This window comes from Sprattus sprattus, assembly GCF_963457725.1.
Source record: "Sprattus sprattus genome assembly, chromosome: 20".
In the NCBI taxonomy this organism is placed as follows: domain Eukaryota; kingdom Metazoa; phylum Chordata; class Actinopteri; order Clupeiformes; family Clupeidae; genus Sprattus; species Sprattus sprattus.
The window spans coordinates 13,994,890-14,010,989 of record NC_137918.1 but is presented as its reverse complement, the minus strand read 5'-3'; the positions used below and the strand labels follow the sequence as shown (position 1 = coordinate 14,010,989).

The window sequence follows — 16,100 nt, the reverse complement described above, 5'->3', positions numbered from 1 at the left end:
TTTGACTGTTAAGATTTGGACATCCTTGTCAATCGAGGTATTTTGGAGAATGGTGTGAGACATGGAATGATGGAGGAGCTGCAGGCTGGCTTTCCCTGCAGTTTAATCCCAGGCCAGTGATTCTGGCATTGCCCATGTTTGGCTTACATCAGGAATGCTCAGCTGCACAGAGAAGTGATTGTGTAATGTAGTCCATCCAGTGTAGTTGCACTCACGGTGATGTAGTCCATCCAGTGTAGTTGCACTCTGGGTGATGTAGTCCATCCAGTGTAGTTGCACTCTGGGTGATGTAGTCCATCCAGTGTAGTTGCACTCTGGGTGATGTAGTCCATCCAGTGTAGTTGCACTCTGGGTGATGTAGTTCATCCAGTGTAGTTGCACTCTGGGTGATGTAGTCCATCCAGTGTAGTTGCACTCACAGTGATGTTTCTATTGTTTGTCACTGAGTCTGAGGCTGACTGCACTCGTCTCTACACTGCTGGAGGCAGCAATAAGAAGAGGGAATGTGCCTCCAGACAGCTCTAATGTACCAGCAGAGGACATTAGTCATGCACACATACACACATACAAATATATACATACATTGGATCACAATCACAAAGTAACATGTGGAGTACTATGGAGGATTTGAACTCATCGGCTCATAGAGTGGGCAGTGACGGTATAAAAAAAAGGACTGTTATCTGAGTGGAAACTATCATTCTTTATACATTTCATACTTGCTTTAATTAGCTTAAAGGTGTGTCCAAACTTTTGACTGGTACTGTATGCATTGACGATTACTTTGTGTCTAGTCCATACGAGTATGTGGCAGTGTGTACGGTCTTATGTGTTTCTCAGCCTACCTGCTTTGATGATGATAATTTGGGGGTGTGTGTGTGTGCGTTTAAGATTAGCTCCCTGATGAAGCCCAACATCGCTACCTGCTCTGATGATGGTGTGTGTGTGCGTTTATGATTAGCTCCCTGATGAAACCTAACATCGCTACCTGCTCTGATGATGATGATGGTGTGTGTGTGCGTTTAAGATTAGCTCCCTGATGAAGCCCAACATCGCTACCTGCTCTGATGATGATGATGGTGTGTGTGTGCGTTTAAGATTAGCTCCCTGATGAAGCCCAACAGCGCTTGCTGTTCTGGAAGTTTCTCTCACAGAGGACACAGCCTCATTCCCTCATTCTTATTTTTACCACCTTCATTAGCGCTCTCTTTCTCTTCACCTTTCTCCCTCTCCTTCTCTTCACCTCTCTCACTAACTTTCTGGACCTACATTTCATCCACCTCTCTCTTTCTAATCAGGCAAGGCTCTTGCTGTGATATCTCTGTTCCTTCTATCTCTTCAACCCTTCTTTCTGCTGATGTCTTTCTGTTTCTTTTTCCTTTCCCCCGGGTTTCTTTCCGCCCATTGAAGCTCTTTTCTCCAGCTGTGGTATGTCTGTGTGTGTATGAGTCAGTTTATATGTACAAACATGTCAATATATCTGTGGTGTGTGATCCTGTGCCTGTGATGCAAACTCTGTGTGTGTGCGTGTGTGTGTGTGTGTGTGTGTGTGTGTGTGTGTGTGTGTGTGTGAGTGTGTGTGTGCGCCTAGAGAATATTTTAATTGTTATTGGTGCTGTATGATTCAAATTGAATTCATTTGAATTTAATTATGTTCTCGTATTAACAAAACATGAAAAACAGATTTTCAAGCTTCGAGCTAAACATGTTTGCTTGTGACAAAAGTGGTTAAGCATCTTTTAATTCTCCCAGCTGGCAAGCATAAGCTAGGTCACTGACAGCAGGGTATTATCGCAATCAGTGAACGACCAAGTTTGAGCCTGTTTTTACGTTGCTTATTGACTAGCCAATAGATTACTGCAAGGGTCTTGTCATTGAAATGAATAAGAAGCATACCAATGGGAAATAATCGGTAGCATTTTTTTTGTAACACTGATAAAGGTGATAAGGAACTACAATGAATATGTTGTGTAAATGGCATCACCGGTTTGGAAACTCCTTGCTTGTGTGTGTGTGTGTGCGTGCGTGCGTGCGTGCTTGCTTGCGTGTGTGCGTGCGTGCGTGTGTGTGTGTATGTGTAAATATGTGTAAAGCTGGTTCCTTCATTCACAGCTGATTGGCAGACACAGATGTTGATGACCCACATTGCATCTGTGAACAGATGCTGTGGATGGGGGAGGGCATACTGAGGCCTGTGTGTGTGTGTGTGTGTGTGTCTGTGGGATCGCATCTGGATGTTATCGGACACACATGAGAGCGTTGACTTATAAAAGGGATTTGTATCGAAGAGTGAGTGTCTGTTGAGGAGGCACAGTATGGCTAAGTGTGAGAGAGTATCGTGGGTGTTTCCCATCCCTCTGTGCGAGCACAGGTAACAGTGACAGGCATTAGGGTGTTTCCAGTCCCTCTGTGTGGGCGCGGGTATCAGAGGCAGGCATTAGCTGCTCAATGAAAGAGTGAAGGGAGCCTGTTTTTTTTGCTGCCATGCTGAAACAAATCTACTAAGATGTATTTTCATCATTTGTCAGTGCTGGTACACTTTCATCCCCTATCAATCTTTTTCTCAATCCTTTTGCATCTCACTCTCTTTCTCCCTCCCCCTCTGCTGTTCTCTCTCTCTCTCTCTCTCTCTCTCTCTCTCTCTCTCTCTCTCCCCTCTCTCTCTCTCTATCTCTCTCTCTCTCTCTCTCTCTTTCTCCCTCCCCCTCTGCTGTTCTCTGCTGTCTCTCCCCCAAATGAAAGTGATATGCTTGCGTGAGCATTAGCCTCTAATTAGAAGCAATGATCTGACAGGCAAGAGGAGCATCACAGCAGCAAGCACAGGGATCAGTGCAGTGACAGGCAAGGCTCCTGCTGTGATATATATATTGAGGACCATATAAGACTTATTACCTCTGCCAAGGAGGTTATGTTTTCGCCCCTGTATGTTTGTTTGTTTGTTTGTTTGTTTGTCTGTTTGTCTGTTTGTCAGCAGGATTACGCAGAAACGCATGGACCAATTTCCATCAAACTTTGTGGGTAGATTGGTTAATAGAATGGCAATAATTGATTAGATTTTCAGATGTCTAGGTCAAAGGTCAAGGTCACAAGGCGGAGGTTTGCATTCTCTGAATGCTCCCATTCTTGTATGAGAGGGATTCAGGAGAAGTGGAGAACATAGGGGGTTAACAAGAGAGTCACTTTAAGAGGCAGTAATTAGGCTACTATTTTTAATGAGCAGGCATAGCCATAATTAGCAGCATCATGTCAAGAGAGGGAGGAGAGAGCGGGGGTTGGCTATGGCAATGCCCACACACCCACACACACACCAATGTCAATGTCAACCAATCCTTTTTTATTTATTGTATTATTTTAGTAAGTTTCTAATACGTAGACACTCTGAGATTCTTTTGAATGAAAAGTGCGTTAAAAATAAAATGTATTATTATTATTATTATTATTATTATTATTATTATTATGGTTGTCATACTGTTTCTGGGGGAAACCAACACCAGGGCATTTATGTGTTCTGTTTTATAACATAAGATAATTTACTTAGTATTTCTAGCAAATCATTTTTGACTATTAGGTCCAAGTTATGTTTTGTTTGACTATTATGTATCTTTAACTGTGCCTAGAGATCTGTGGAGTTAAAATTAGTTTGCATTGTTTCATTTCAATTGGATAGTCAGCCTACAGAAACACTTGGTTTGCTAAAATTATCTGTTAAGCTCCTAGAGGCAATTGTATTGTTATGGCGCTATACAAATAAAATTGAATTTAATTGAAATTCAGTCTTTCTAATTGTTTACAGAACTTCACCTGAACCGAACCCAGCCCCTAATATTAGCCATAAACTGTAGCTAACAGGGTTACAACTGATAGTTTCTTTATAATCTCATCATCTGTAGATATTTTTTTTCCCCTTTTTTTTTTATTTATTCCCCCCTCTTCGGAGGACAACTTTATTTTTAATACATCATAATTTTGTTTTGTTTTTTCAATACAGTACAATATAATCAGGATTTACATTCACTTCATATTAACATGTTGTCCTACCGTAACCATTTTTAGTGTGACCCTAAATCCCTATAGCACCACATTCATCATCTGTAGATAGGGGAACATCCAAATAAAGTGTGACCATCGTTTTTGTTTGATGTTGAACTGTGACATCACAAGTGGTTTGAGATAAATACACCAGCCCTACACCGGATCACTGGGCCTTTTCAAGGGAAGCCAGTTTTCTTCAAATTGGAGAGAACATATTGTTACCTCCGCCAAGGAGGTTATGTTTTCGCCCCTGTATGTTTGTTTGTCAGCAGGATTACGCAGAAACGCATGGACCGATTTCCATCAAACTTTGTGGGGAGATTGGGTAATATAATGGCAATAATTGATTAGATTTTCAGATGTCAAGGTCAAAGGTCAAGGTCATGGCGGAGGTTTGCATTCTCTGAATGCTCCCATTCTTGTTGGACATATTATAGGACATATTATTCCTGCTCTCTGAGTCTGTGCTCATCTCCCTGATGGTTAAGTAACACTAGATTGGTCAGTGCTAATGTCTGGTCTCTTCCTCTCTCTCAGGTTTGACCAGAGCTTCAGTGCTGTCACTGTGATCACATAGACTCGACACCATGGGGAAGCAGAACAGCAAGCTCCGCCCAGAGATATTGTCGGACCTGCGGGAGAACACAGAATTCTCTGACCACGAGTTGCAGGAGTGGTATAAGGTGAGCACAATGGTTCCCTAGGTGCAGGGACATGCACAGGAATTTTGGAGGGCAGTTGCTCTGCCCTGGAAAAAAGGGGCAACACATTATTTTTTGTCAAGGCCGCTGGCACACCCCGGTCATCTGATCGCAAATTTTGCCAATATCATTTTAAACTCTCACTAACAGTTGCTGCCACGCCCCCGTCCCCTGAGCGCAAATATATATTTTTCAATGATTTAATTTCAAAGATCTTTATGATTGGGTTGAAACAGATCTTGGAATATTTAGATTTATTGTGGGTTTAATTTTTAAATCAATTTACTATACTCAAAAAATCATGTCCCTAGTTTTCATGTCACTACCGAAACACAAGAGTTTTAGTCCATTGGCTGAGCCTGTGTTTTAGCCGCGACTCTGCATTTTTGACCATGCAGTGACACTGCATCTCTGTCCCTCATGGTTGAATGGTAAGTAGCTAAATCCCATAGTTTTTATATAAATGTGTTCCAAAGTCTGAAAATCGACGTGTAACCTTAAGAATTGTCACTACCGAAAGGCATGTTTTCTTCAATTAAGTAAACCTTTTGGGGTTTCATGGAAAATCTTATGTGTGTATGTGTGTTCACCTCTTCAAAGATGTGTTTGAAAGCCGTGTGCTTGCTAGAATTCTTTATTTATGCTTAAAGTTAGCTAGAATTGTCACTACCGAAACAGTCACTACCGAAACATATGGTAGTGACCAGATGATTTGGGTAGTGAAAAAATGAAATGGTAAGTAGTTCAATCCCATAATTTTTAAATAAATGTGTTGTGTGGACTAAAGGGCGGCCCAGAGCACCTTTTGGATGATTTTGGGAGAAAAATGAACATCCATCCAACAGTGCAGTCACTACCGAAACAGTGCAGTCACTACCGAAACAGATAAATTGAACTTGAAAATTTGGTAAAAAATTAATTTCTATGGATTTCATTGTGAAAACCTTCAAGAAATATTTGTAAAAATACACTTTAGAGAAGGGAAGGAAACACAATCTGAACAGGTCAATAATAATACTTTTTTACTATAGTAAATGTGATGTTTCGGTAGTGACAATTTTTGGAAGAGGAAAAACATTCCGACACATTCTGAAAATACAATATAAAACTTGACTGTTCTTTTACTAGATATGTGTACTTTAGATATGGTACAATATACATACGGACAAAGTTTTGGGAATAAACCATAAAAAATTTCAAAATATATCCGACATGACTTTGCATCAATTCGGTAGAATGGCCCATATATTTCCTTCGGAGGGGCACCTTCAGTTAAGGAGGACAAAACGGCGGTTGCCCGGGCAACCTAAGCCCACTCCTGTGCACGTCGCTGCCTAGGTGGATGGGAGATCACAGACCTGCTACCAGGCCTCTGACAGATCAATCTTAATCATTCCAAATTAAGAACACACACATACATTTCTTTATCGTAGGTTGCAGAGACTTTTTGTGCGAGTGACAGATCATCTGAACCTGATATCCAAAGTGTGTGGTACTCATTTAGAGAGCCTGTGTGGAGGTTATTCCACTTTTATACACAGTTCATCCCATTTAGCTGTCTCGCTATGTATGTTGTACCACTCTGAATCTGCTTTGACTAACTTGAACTGTGCAGAATGCTTGTACGTACATCAGACAGCAGCACACGCAGCCAAACACACCCTTCCCCCATAGAAAGAGATAAATAAAGTGAAAGTACATTTGAATGAGAGGCTCTGCGGGTCAGGGATTGCCAGAAAGCTGTACTCAGTGTGTGGTAAACTGTCCCCTCAGTACCACAGCCGTCCTATGGATTAGGCTCCCACGGATGCATAATCCCTCTGAATCAGTGGATGAGGGTGTGTGGAGGGGCTTCATATCCATGTTATGACCTGGATTGTATCTCGCAATGTTTGTGCTCAGGGTCATAGGTCAAATGTATAGTGTCAGTGTCTGTGGATTCTAATTCTTAAAGCAGCAGATTCTTTTTGGCCCCCATTTTTTTTTAAGAGAAGCTTTTCTACACTCAGGAAGGTCATGCATCCATTGTATCTCAATAGAAAACAGTAAAACCAGAGCTGACCTTTAAAGATGTGCAGAGTAGCACATAGCGCACACACACACACACACACACACACACACACACACACACACACACACACACACACACACACACACACACACACACACACCTCCTGCTGCCAAGGGACTATTACTGATTTCAACCAAGATCTTTTCTGCTGTAAGTCTTCTTTTATTTCTTTCCCCTCTTGCTCTCTCTCTACCTCTTTCTCTCACTCTCCCCCTCCTTTCTATCTCTCTCTCTCTCTCTCTCTCTCTCTCTCTCTCTCTCTCCCTCTCTCCCTCCTCTCTCTGGCTTCTTCACTTTTCTAGGAGTAGCAGAAGATATGAACAGCAAGTTGATAAGCCCTCATGTTTTTTCCTTCTTCCCAGGGATTCTTGAAAGATTGCCCCAGTGGTACACTTAATGTTGAAGAGTTCAAGAAGATATATGCCAATTTCTTCCCATACGGAGATGCCTCCAAGTTTGCGGAGCATGTCTTCCGCACCTTCGACAGCAATGCTGACGGAACGATAGATTTCCGGGAGTTCATCATTGCACTCAGTGTGACATCACGTGGGAAACTAGACCAGAAGCTGAAGTGGGCCTTTAGCATGTACGATCTGGACGGCAATGGCTACATCAGCCGCGATGAGATGCTGGAGATTGTGCAGGTGAGAGGGGCTATGCTTTTTTTGCTTTTAAGTGAGGTGTGTGTTACAAATAAGAGAGTGAGAGACAGAGATCTCTATCATTGTGAGGGTTAGGGTTTGCGCCTCTCTCTCTCTCTCCCTTCCTCTCCCTCTCTCTCTCTCCCTCCCTCCCTCCCTCTCTCTCTCTCTCTCCCTCTCTCTCCCTCTCTATCTCTCTCCCTCCTTCCCTCTCTCTCCCTCCTTCCCTCTCTTTCCCTCTCTCTCTCTCTCTCCCTCTCCCTCCCTTCCTCTCCCTCTCTCTCTCTCTCTCTCTCTCTCTCTCCCTCTCTCTCTCTCCCTCCCTCTCTCTCTCTCTCTCTCTCTCCCTCCCTCCCTCTCTCTCCCTTTCTCTCTCTCTCTCTCTCCCTCCCTCCCTCCCTCTCTCTCCCTCCCTCCCTCTCTCTCCCTCTCTCTCCCTCTCTCTCCCTCCCTCTCTCTCCCTTCCTCTCCCTCTCTCTCTCTCCCTCCCTCCCTCCCTCTCTCTCCCTCTCTCTCTCTCTCTCTCCCTCCCTCCCTCCCTTCCTCTCCCTCTCTCTCTCCCTCCCTCCCTCCCTCTCTCTCTCTCTCTCTCTCTCTCTCTCCCTCTCTCTCTCTCTCCCTCCCTCTCTCTCCCTTTCTCTCTCCCTCCCTCCCTCCCTTCCTCTCCCTCTCTCTCTCTCTCCCTCCCTCCCTCCCTCTCTCTCTCTCTCTCTCTCTCTCCCTCTCTCTCTCTCTCCCTCCCTCTCTCTCCCTTTCTCTCTCTATCTCTCTCCCTCCCTCCCTCTCTCTCCCTTTCTCTCTCTCTCTCTCTCTCTCTCTCTCTCTCCCTCTCTCTCTCTCTCTCCCTCCCTCTCTCTCCCTTTCTCTCTCTATCTCTCTTTCTCTCCCTCCCTCCCTCTCTCTCCCTCTCTCTCTCTCTCTCTCTCATGCACCCAGATAATGCGCTTTACACAGGGCGCCGGATTCACTGATGTCTACCGCCCTCAGCAGTCTGTCCATGACCGCATGCCATTGAAGTATTGCAGTCTTGAGCTCCGGGGTTCTTCACATAGTTTGTTTTGTTATTGTTGGCAGGACAGAGTGCTCAGGAAAGGGGCCTGTGTCAGTTAGAGTGATGCATGCTAGTGTCTTGCTGTCTCATGGGATAGGGTTTGGATCGGTAGGGGTCTTTTAGAGATGATGTGTGACCTCCGTGGTAACCTGATTGTCTTAGCGAGACTTTAAATAGACATTACAAAGTTTTGTCTAAAACTAGCTTGCTAATCAGCTAACAAGTTTGATTTGCAAACACCAACGGCAGGAAAGTGGCTCTGATAACTGCTAGCCGACATTCTTACATTTGTGTGGGTTTTATGTCTCACCAAACTACATAGTGATGAGCCTGGGTGGCTAGTGGGATAAACAGGTGTGTTTATATCTTACTAACAAGACCATTTACCATCAGAGTAATGTGCGGATGTTATAAAACTAGCAGCCTACAAAAGCATAAGTATCAAACAAGGTGAAAACCTGCATACTGTCACTTTGAAATATATTTATCAGGACAGTGATGATGCTAAAGCACCAGAGAGTGTGTGTGATTTAGTGTGGGCCTGACTTCTTGTCAGCATATATTTAAGCAATATAGTACGAGTGCGAGTGGGGTAGGTAAGGGATATTCCCACGTGTGGTGTTCGGCCAGCATCATTAAAGCAGTGGTCAGTTTGATCTTTTGATCTCACCAGAGATTGTGTGTGATTTAGTGTGGGCCTGACTTCTCTAAGCAACAGTAGGGCTACGCAAGAGCTAATAGAAGGGAAGTAGAGTGCCTTGAATGGCAGTGACAAAAATATAGTTTATATATAGTATATATTATAAGGTGAAAACCTGCATAATGTCACTTCGAAATATATTTATCAGGACAGTGATGATGCTAAAGCAGTGGTCAGTTTGATCTTTTGATCTCACCAGAGAGTGTGTGTGATTTAGTGTGGGCCTGACTTCTTGTCAGCATATATTTAAGCAATATAGTACGAGTGCGAGTGGGGTAGGTGAGGGATATTCCCACGTGTGGTGTTCCGCTGTCATCGCGGAGTGATTTATTTTGGCTGTGAAAAGTCCGAGTTGGATGTTCTGGGATAATCCAACTCATGGAACGTCTCTCGTCCAATCAGAAACAGCTTAATAACGCAAAAGAACCCAATTGTTTTATAACAACAATTTACAGCTTTGTCAACATTGAGATGTTTGATTCTAATTAAGCAACAGTAGGGCTACGTAAGAGCTAATAGAAGGGAAGTAGAGTGCCTTGAATGGCAGTGACAAAAATATAGTTTATATATATACAGCCGCGGAAAAAATTAAGAGACCACTTCAAAATTATCAGTTTCTCTGGTTTTACTATTTATTGGTATGTGTTAAAGTAAAATGTACATTTTAGTTTTATTCTATAACCTACTGGAAACATTCCTACCAAATTTCAAATAAAAATATTGTCATTTAGATCATTTATTTGCAGAAAAATGACAATTGGTCAAAATAGCAAAAATGATGCAGTGTCTTCAGATCTCGAATAATGCAAAGAAAACAAGCTCATATTCATTTTTAAACTACACAATACTAATGCTTACACTTAGGAAGAGTTCAGAAATCAATATTTGGTGGAATAACCTTGATTTAAGATCACAACTTTCATGTGTCTTGGCATGCTCTCCACCAGTCTTTCACATTGCCGTTGGGTGACTTTATGCTACTCCTGGCGCAAGAATTCAAGCAGCTCGGCTTCTTTTCATGGCTTGTGACCATCCATCTTCCTCTTGATCACATTTCAGAGGTTTTTTATGGGATTCAGGTCTCGAAATTGGGCTGGCCATGACAGGGTCCTGATCTGGTGGTACTCCATCCACACCTTTACTGGCCTGGCTGTGTGGAATGGAGCATTGCCCTGCTGGAAAAAACACTTCTCAGAGTTGGGGAACATTGTCAGAGCAAAAGGAAGCAAGTTTTTCTTCCGGGACAACGTTGTACTTTGCCTGGCTGAGGTTTGTAAAAGACCATAAGGATTGAAAAAGCGGACTGGAGGTTCTTCTAAGTTCGTCTTCTCTGATGAGTCCGATTTCACAGTAGGTGCAAGACTCTCTGGCTGGTAGGCCTCTCCAGGTCTCCGTCTAACCATCAGATGACCATGTGTTGGGCAAAGCTGAAAATTGGACTCATCAGAGAAGACGAACTAGAAGACCCTCCAGTCCGCTTTTTTCAATCCTTATGGTCTTTTACAAACCTCAGCCAGGCAAAGTACAACGTTGTCCCAGAAGAAAAACTTGCTTCCTTTTGCTCTGACAATGTTCCCCAACTCTGAGAAGTGTTTTTTCCAGCAGGGCAATGCTCCATGCCACACAGCCAGGCCAGTAAAGGTGTGGATGGAGTATCACCAGGTCAGGACCCTGTCATGGCCAGCCCAATTTCGAGACCTGAATCCCATAAAAAAACCTCTGAAATGTGATCAAGAGGAAGATGGATGGTCACAAGCCATGAAAAGAAGCCGAGCTGCTTGAATTCTTGCGCCAGGAGTAGCATAAAGTCACCCAACGGCAATGTGAAAGACTGGTGGAGAGCATGCCAAGACACATGAAAGTTGTGATTTTAAATCAAGGTTATTCCACCAAATATTGATTTCTGAACTCTTCCTAAGTGTAAGCATTAGTATTGTGTAGTTTAAAAATGAATATGAGCTTGTTTTCTTTGCATTATTCGAGATCTGAAGACACTGCATCATTTTTGCTATTTTGACCAATTGTCAATTTTCTGCAAATAAATGATCTAAATGACAATATTTTTATTTGAAATTTGGTAGGAATGTTGCCAGTAGGTTATAGAATAAAACTCAAATGTACATTTTACTTTAACACATACCAATAAATAGTAAAACCAGAGAAACTGATAATTTTGAAGTGGTCTCTTAATTTTTTCCGCGGCTGTATATTATGTATATTAGTGTTGTCAAATGATTAAAATATTTAATCGCGATTAATCGCATTTATGTCGTAGTTAACTCCAAATTGATCCCGATTAATCACAATTTTTTAATCTATTCTCAGTTGTTTTTTTTCACATTTTTTAATAATAATGCTCTTATCGACATGGAAGAGTGGATTGGCTTGCTTTATGCAAATGTTTTATTTTATTGAAAAACAACACTGTCAACGTGGAAGGTACAAAATCAAATTATAAAGTGCACATTTCAGATAAACAGGACTCAGCCTATAGTGCAGTTAAACCATGGCTTAATATTTTCTTTTTTGCAAGTTTGCAGGGACATAGTAGTCAGGCCTCTTATTTTAGAAACAATGAACAGTAACAGATAGGTTACCAATGAAAGGTAAGCCTACCACTTCTTTACTTTCAGCCATGACGCTTGAACGACGCGCCTCAATAACAGCTTCTTCCCCTCTGCTATTAGACTCCTGAACTCCCAAAGCTGACCTGGACTTTTCCTATTTAATTTTTCTACTCCCATCTCCCCCCTCCTTACTGGACTGAGCTACCTCTGACAAAAGAATACCACCAACATTGCTATGTGGCAATAAAGATTTATCTTATCTTATCTTAGTGGCCTCTGCAATAGTAGTGCCTACTTAAACACCACTGTTAAATCAGTGTTATGCTAATCACTTAAGTCCTGCTATTGCTACCACTTCTCCTATTCTGTTGGTGGCACCACCACTAATGCGTGTTAGCCTAAAGTGGTCTTTGTTGGCACAAAGCCACAGGATTTATAATTGCCCTCTGTTTGTTGAAGCCAAGTAGCTGTGCTTTCCCCAGTACAGACACTATAACTGCCTGACCCCTGGTGTTTGCAGGCGGTTCTGCAGCTTTTAAGACAGCCCATTTGCTTGGTATCTGTTTGTAGCCTTGGGCTAGAGGAGTTCAGTAGCTTTGGGCAAGGAGAGTAGCATGGCACATGTCGAAATGGAGAAAGAGAATTGGATAGAGGAAAAAACACAAAAGAGACAGAGGTGCTTTGAGACAGGTGCAGAAAACAAAAGTTAGAGTGAGTGAGTCAGAGAAAGGAAAGATAATAGGCCGACTGTGCTCTCTACGACCCCAGTCGTTTTGGCTCTCGGATTAGTGAGTTAAATTTAACAGGGGTTTATCTTGAGTGTGCACAACGGCTGGATTATCACCAGTGGCTCAGGGAGGTTAGTGACTGCTGCCACCCATGGGGAACACATGGCATCCTCGGAAGGTGGGAGGGTGGAAGAAGAGCCATTGAGAGATAAAAGCTCTTTTTATGAACGATTATTTTCCAGAGTTTCCAGAGTTTCATAATCCATCACTCATGAAAGACAGGGTCTTTACTCACACTCATACCACAGGTGTTCGCCAAGAGTGAGATGAGAGAGTGGAGAATAAGATGAGACAGTGGAGAATAAGGTGGAAAACTCAACCTGATCAACTTTTCTCATGAAATACTTTTCGTCTCGCAGTGTCAGAATGGTTGAGATGGAGAAAAGAAAATGAATGAAGCAACTATAATTGTCTATTTTTACTTGGTGAGCCCTGTCAAAAGGGAAGGCAAGCTACTTCCACATTCAAACTGGTCTTCATCCTATTGTCCGATCTCCTCCCCCCTCTCTGTCTCCAGGCCATCTATAAAATGGTGTCCTCTGTGATGAAGATGCCAGAGGACGAGTCCACACCAGAGAAGAGAACTGACAAGATCTTCAGACAGATGGACCTCAACAATGATGGTGAGTTTACACACACAAAAAACATATTGAAAGAGCAATAACTAGATAGATAGATAAACACAGAATGAGGTTATTTAGAAGCACAATATATCTATCTATAAATCCAGAAATCTGTGTGTGTGTGTGTGTCAGTCTGTCTAGGGCGTATCTCCCTGACGGTAGTTACGTTAGTTATGAGATTTCGCATGTAGCTTACGCATGTGACGTGGATCATACATACAGTACAGTACATACATTCATTAAAATTAACCTACATTTGAGTCCAACTGTATGACCATACTTACCCTACACTTACCCTTACAATAAAGAAGTGATCCTATTTCAACCATAACTTCATTTAAAATTATTTCTTTCTTTATGACATTTAGTTTATAGTTTAGACAGCAACTTTGACATCTATATTCAACTGCATCCATACATAATCTCAAACTTTATTTGTTGGTGTATCTCCAAAAAGGCTATACAACATTAAAACATTTCTTAATGAAAAGGAAACATGCATCACAATAATACTTCAGTGTAACCTGTACCTATGTGGAGTGCAAATATGTCTTGCTATTACACTACCCAACAGCTACACCGACGTCTGCTAACACTACAGAATGCATAATTCCTACGGGCACTGCACTAGTAAACATAATATGTGTGTGTGTGTGTGTGTGTGTGTGTGTGTGTGTGTGTGTGTGTGTGTGTGTGTGTGTGTGTGTGTGTGTGTGTTCTATATACATACATGTTACAAGGACACGCACACACATAGTTTTGTGTGTATATACAGTATATACAGTATATATATTGTGTGATTGATTCCTTAGGATCATTCTGCAAGGAAGAGGTGTTGAGGTGTCCTTGAGCAAGACACTGAACCCCTTATTGCTCCTGATGTGCAGTGTGCAATCAGTGTAAATGTAAAATGTGTATACATTGTAAGATGCTTTGGATAAAAGTGTCTGCTAAATGACAAAATGTGTCTGCTCCTCTCCCTCAGGTAAACTCTCTCTGGAGGAGTTCATCAAGGGTGCCAAGAGTGACCCCTCCATCGTGAGGCTACTGCAGTGTGACCCAAGCAGCGCCTCGCAGTTCTGAGCCACAGCGAACACACACACACACAACAACATGCATGAAGGTTTTCATCTCATCGTTCTCTTTTGTGTTCCTGTGGAGTTTGAAGACAACAGCATCAGCGGAAGGAAGCGCAGTGATTTTTATGAAAGGACATGCTTATAGAATAAAATGGAAGAAACACACACCTGTCAAGCCATCTGTTCCGCCGCATGCCACTGGTATGGTTCTCTTTACTGAGGTTTCAAGCTTAAAGGTCAGCCCTGTGCTTAGCGCCTCCCCCGCCGCGGCCTGCAGTCAATGCCATGACACCCCGATATCCATCTAGATTTGGATTCTTGGAGGAGCAAAAAAGACAACTCTCCCTTGGGAATCGTGCATGTACTCCCCCTGCCTAGTGTTTCAGATAAGACCTGATTTTCTTTCCTCCAAATGCATGGATCCCCTCTTGAATGTTATATCCAGTGTTGCCGAATATGCACAACCAGTAATGAGAAGCAAGACAGCAATGAGAAGAAATTGCAGACGTCCAGGATCCTGTACAGACCTTCAGAAGCAGCTCTCCGCAGCAGTATTATGTAGCTCCAGTCTGGACACCTTTCCCAAACCTGCCAGTCAAACGGCATGGATTAGAACGGACCTCGTTGGACACAATGCCAGAATTTCTTTCATTTCAAGATGCTGATGATCTATCCTTAGAAAATGAAAACGCTTAAGATTCCTTTTTGTTTGTTTTTTGTACATATCATTTTTATCCTCTTTATTTATTTCTTTTGGCATATTCTGTATTTGTATTTGTCATGGATGGTGAGATTCAGACAGCAGTTTAGCTGAGATCAGTGTGTATCAGTGGTCTGGGTTCTGTTCAGATTTAATCATTCAGTTCATCGTGGAATGTTAACATCCCAAATGTTTGCAAGGAATTGGTAAAGGATATTTGCACCAGGGAATGCATTGCTTATTTCTGTTGCTTTTGCATATCAATCTCTGCTGTGAGTAACCATATTCCAATGAGTATGTGAGTGTGTGAGTATGTGAGTACACTTGTGCATTGGTGTGGATGTGTCTGAATGGAGGTTGATTTTTTTTGGGGGGGGGGGGGGGGGTAATTTGAAGTATTATCAATTGTGTTGTTTAAGGTACTGTATATGTAGGCATCAGTATTTCATTTCCCTACTATGAGCAACTCTAGGCATACTTGAACACCATTTCTGTTAGTTTACTCAGCGCTAGGCATACTTTAACACCATTTTGGTTGGTTTTCACAATTCAATGATTATGAAATGATTATAGCTAGGTCCCGGCATTTAACAACACAGATGGGAATGTGCTTCACATCTCAAGTAAAATTGTAGTTTCACATTTTTCCACCTTAGTTACTTTCTTGCTCAAAAACACATCACTTTGACATTGCCACCAAGGGCTTACTCCACTCCACAAAAGGATAGAAAATATAACTGCTTTCATCATTAATTCTCTTTAAACAGCGACTTGCAGTCGCAGAACCTTCCTCTCCCCTGGCATAACTTTGTTTAGGCCCTGCAGTTCTGTAGTTGGTCCTGCCTCTTGTTTTCTGCGATGGTTCTTTTGATTGCAACCACAGTTCAAATTCTCTGTCATCTCTTTTGTGTAGTTTCGAGGTTCATCATCACGTTGCTTCCATATTTGTACCAAGATTTCTGATACCTATGTTGAATATCTTGTTTCTGATACCTATGTGGAGTATCTTATTTTTCTGTTGCATGAAAGTCCCCTTTTCCCTCAATTAATGACAAATATACTTGTGTTTGACACTCCAGGTGTGCCTATGCTTTATCAATAGGTGGTTTCCGGAATCTGCTTGTGTGTGTTGGTGTTTAGTTTTTAA

General features: G+C 42.2%; 1 protein-coding gene across 1 annotated transcript in view; it reads left to right on the top strand.

Moving 5' to 3' along the window:
- Nucleotides 1–14,622, top strand: part of LOC308381447 (hippocalcin-like protein 1) — a 37,902-nt gene extending 23,280 nt beyond the window's left edge. Inside the window, exons 2-5 of the mRNA XM_080859016.1 lie at nucleotides 4,570–4,715; nucleotides 7,167–7,448; nucleotides 13,069–13,174; nucleotides 14,160–14,622. Of these exons, the coding sequence (XP_080715142.1) occupies nucleotides 4,620–4,715; nucleotides 7,167–7,448; nucleotides 13,069–13,174; nucleotides 14,160–14,257 (582 nt within the window). The 5' untranslated portion in view covers nucleotides 4,570–4,619 and the 3' untranslated portion in view covers nucleotides 14,258–14,622. The remainder of the gene's footprint in view (nucleotides 1–4,569; nucleotides 4,716–7,166; nucleotides 7,449–13,068; nucleotides 13,175–14,159) is intronic.
- Nucleotides 14,623–16,100: the final 1,478 nt, after the last annotated feature.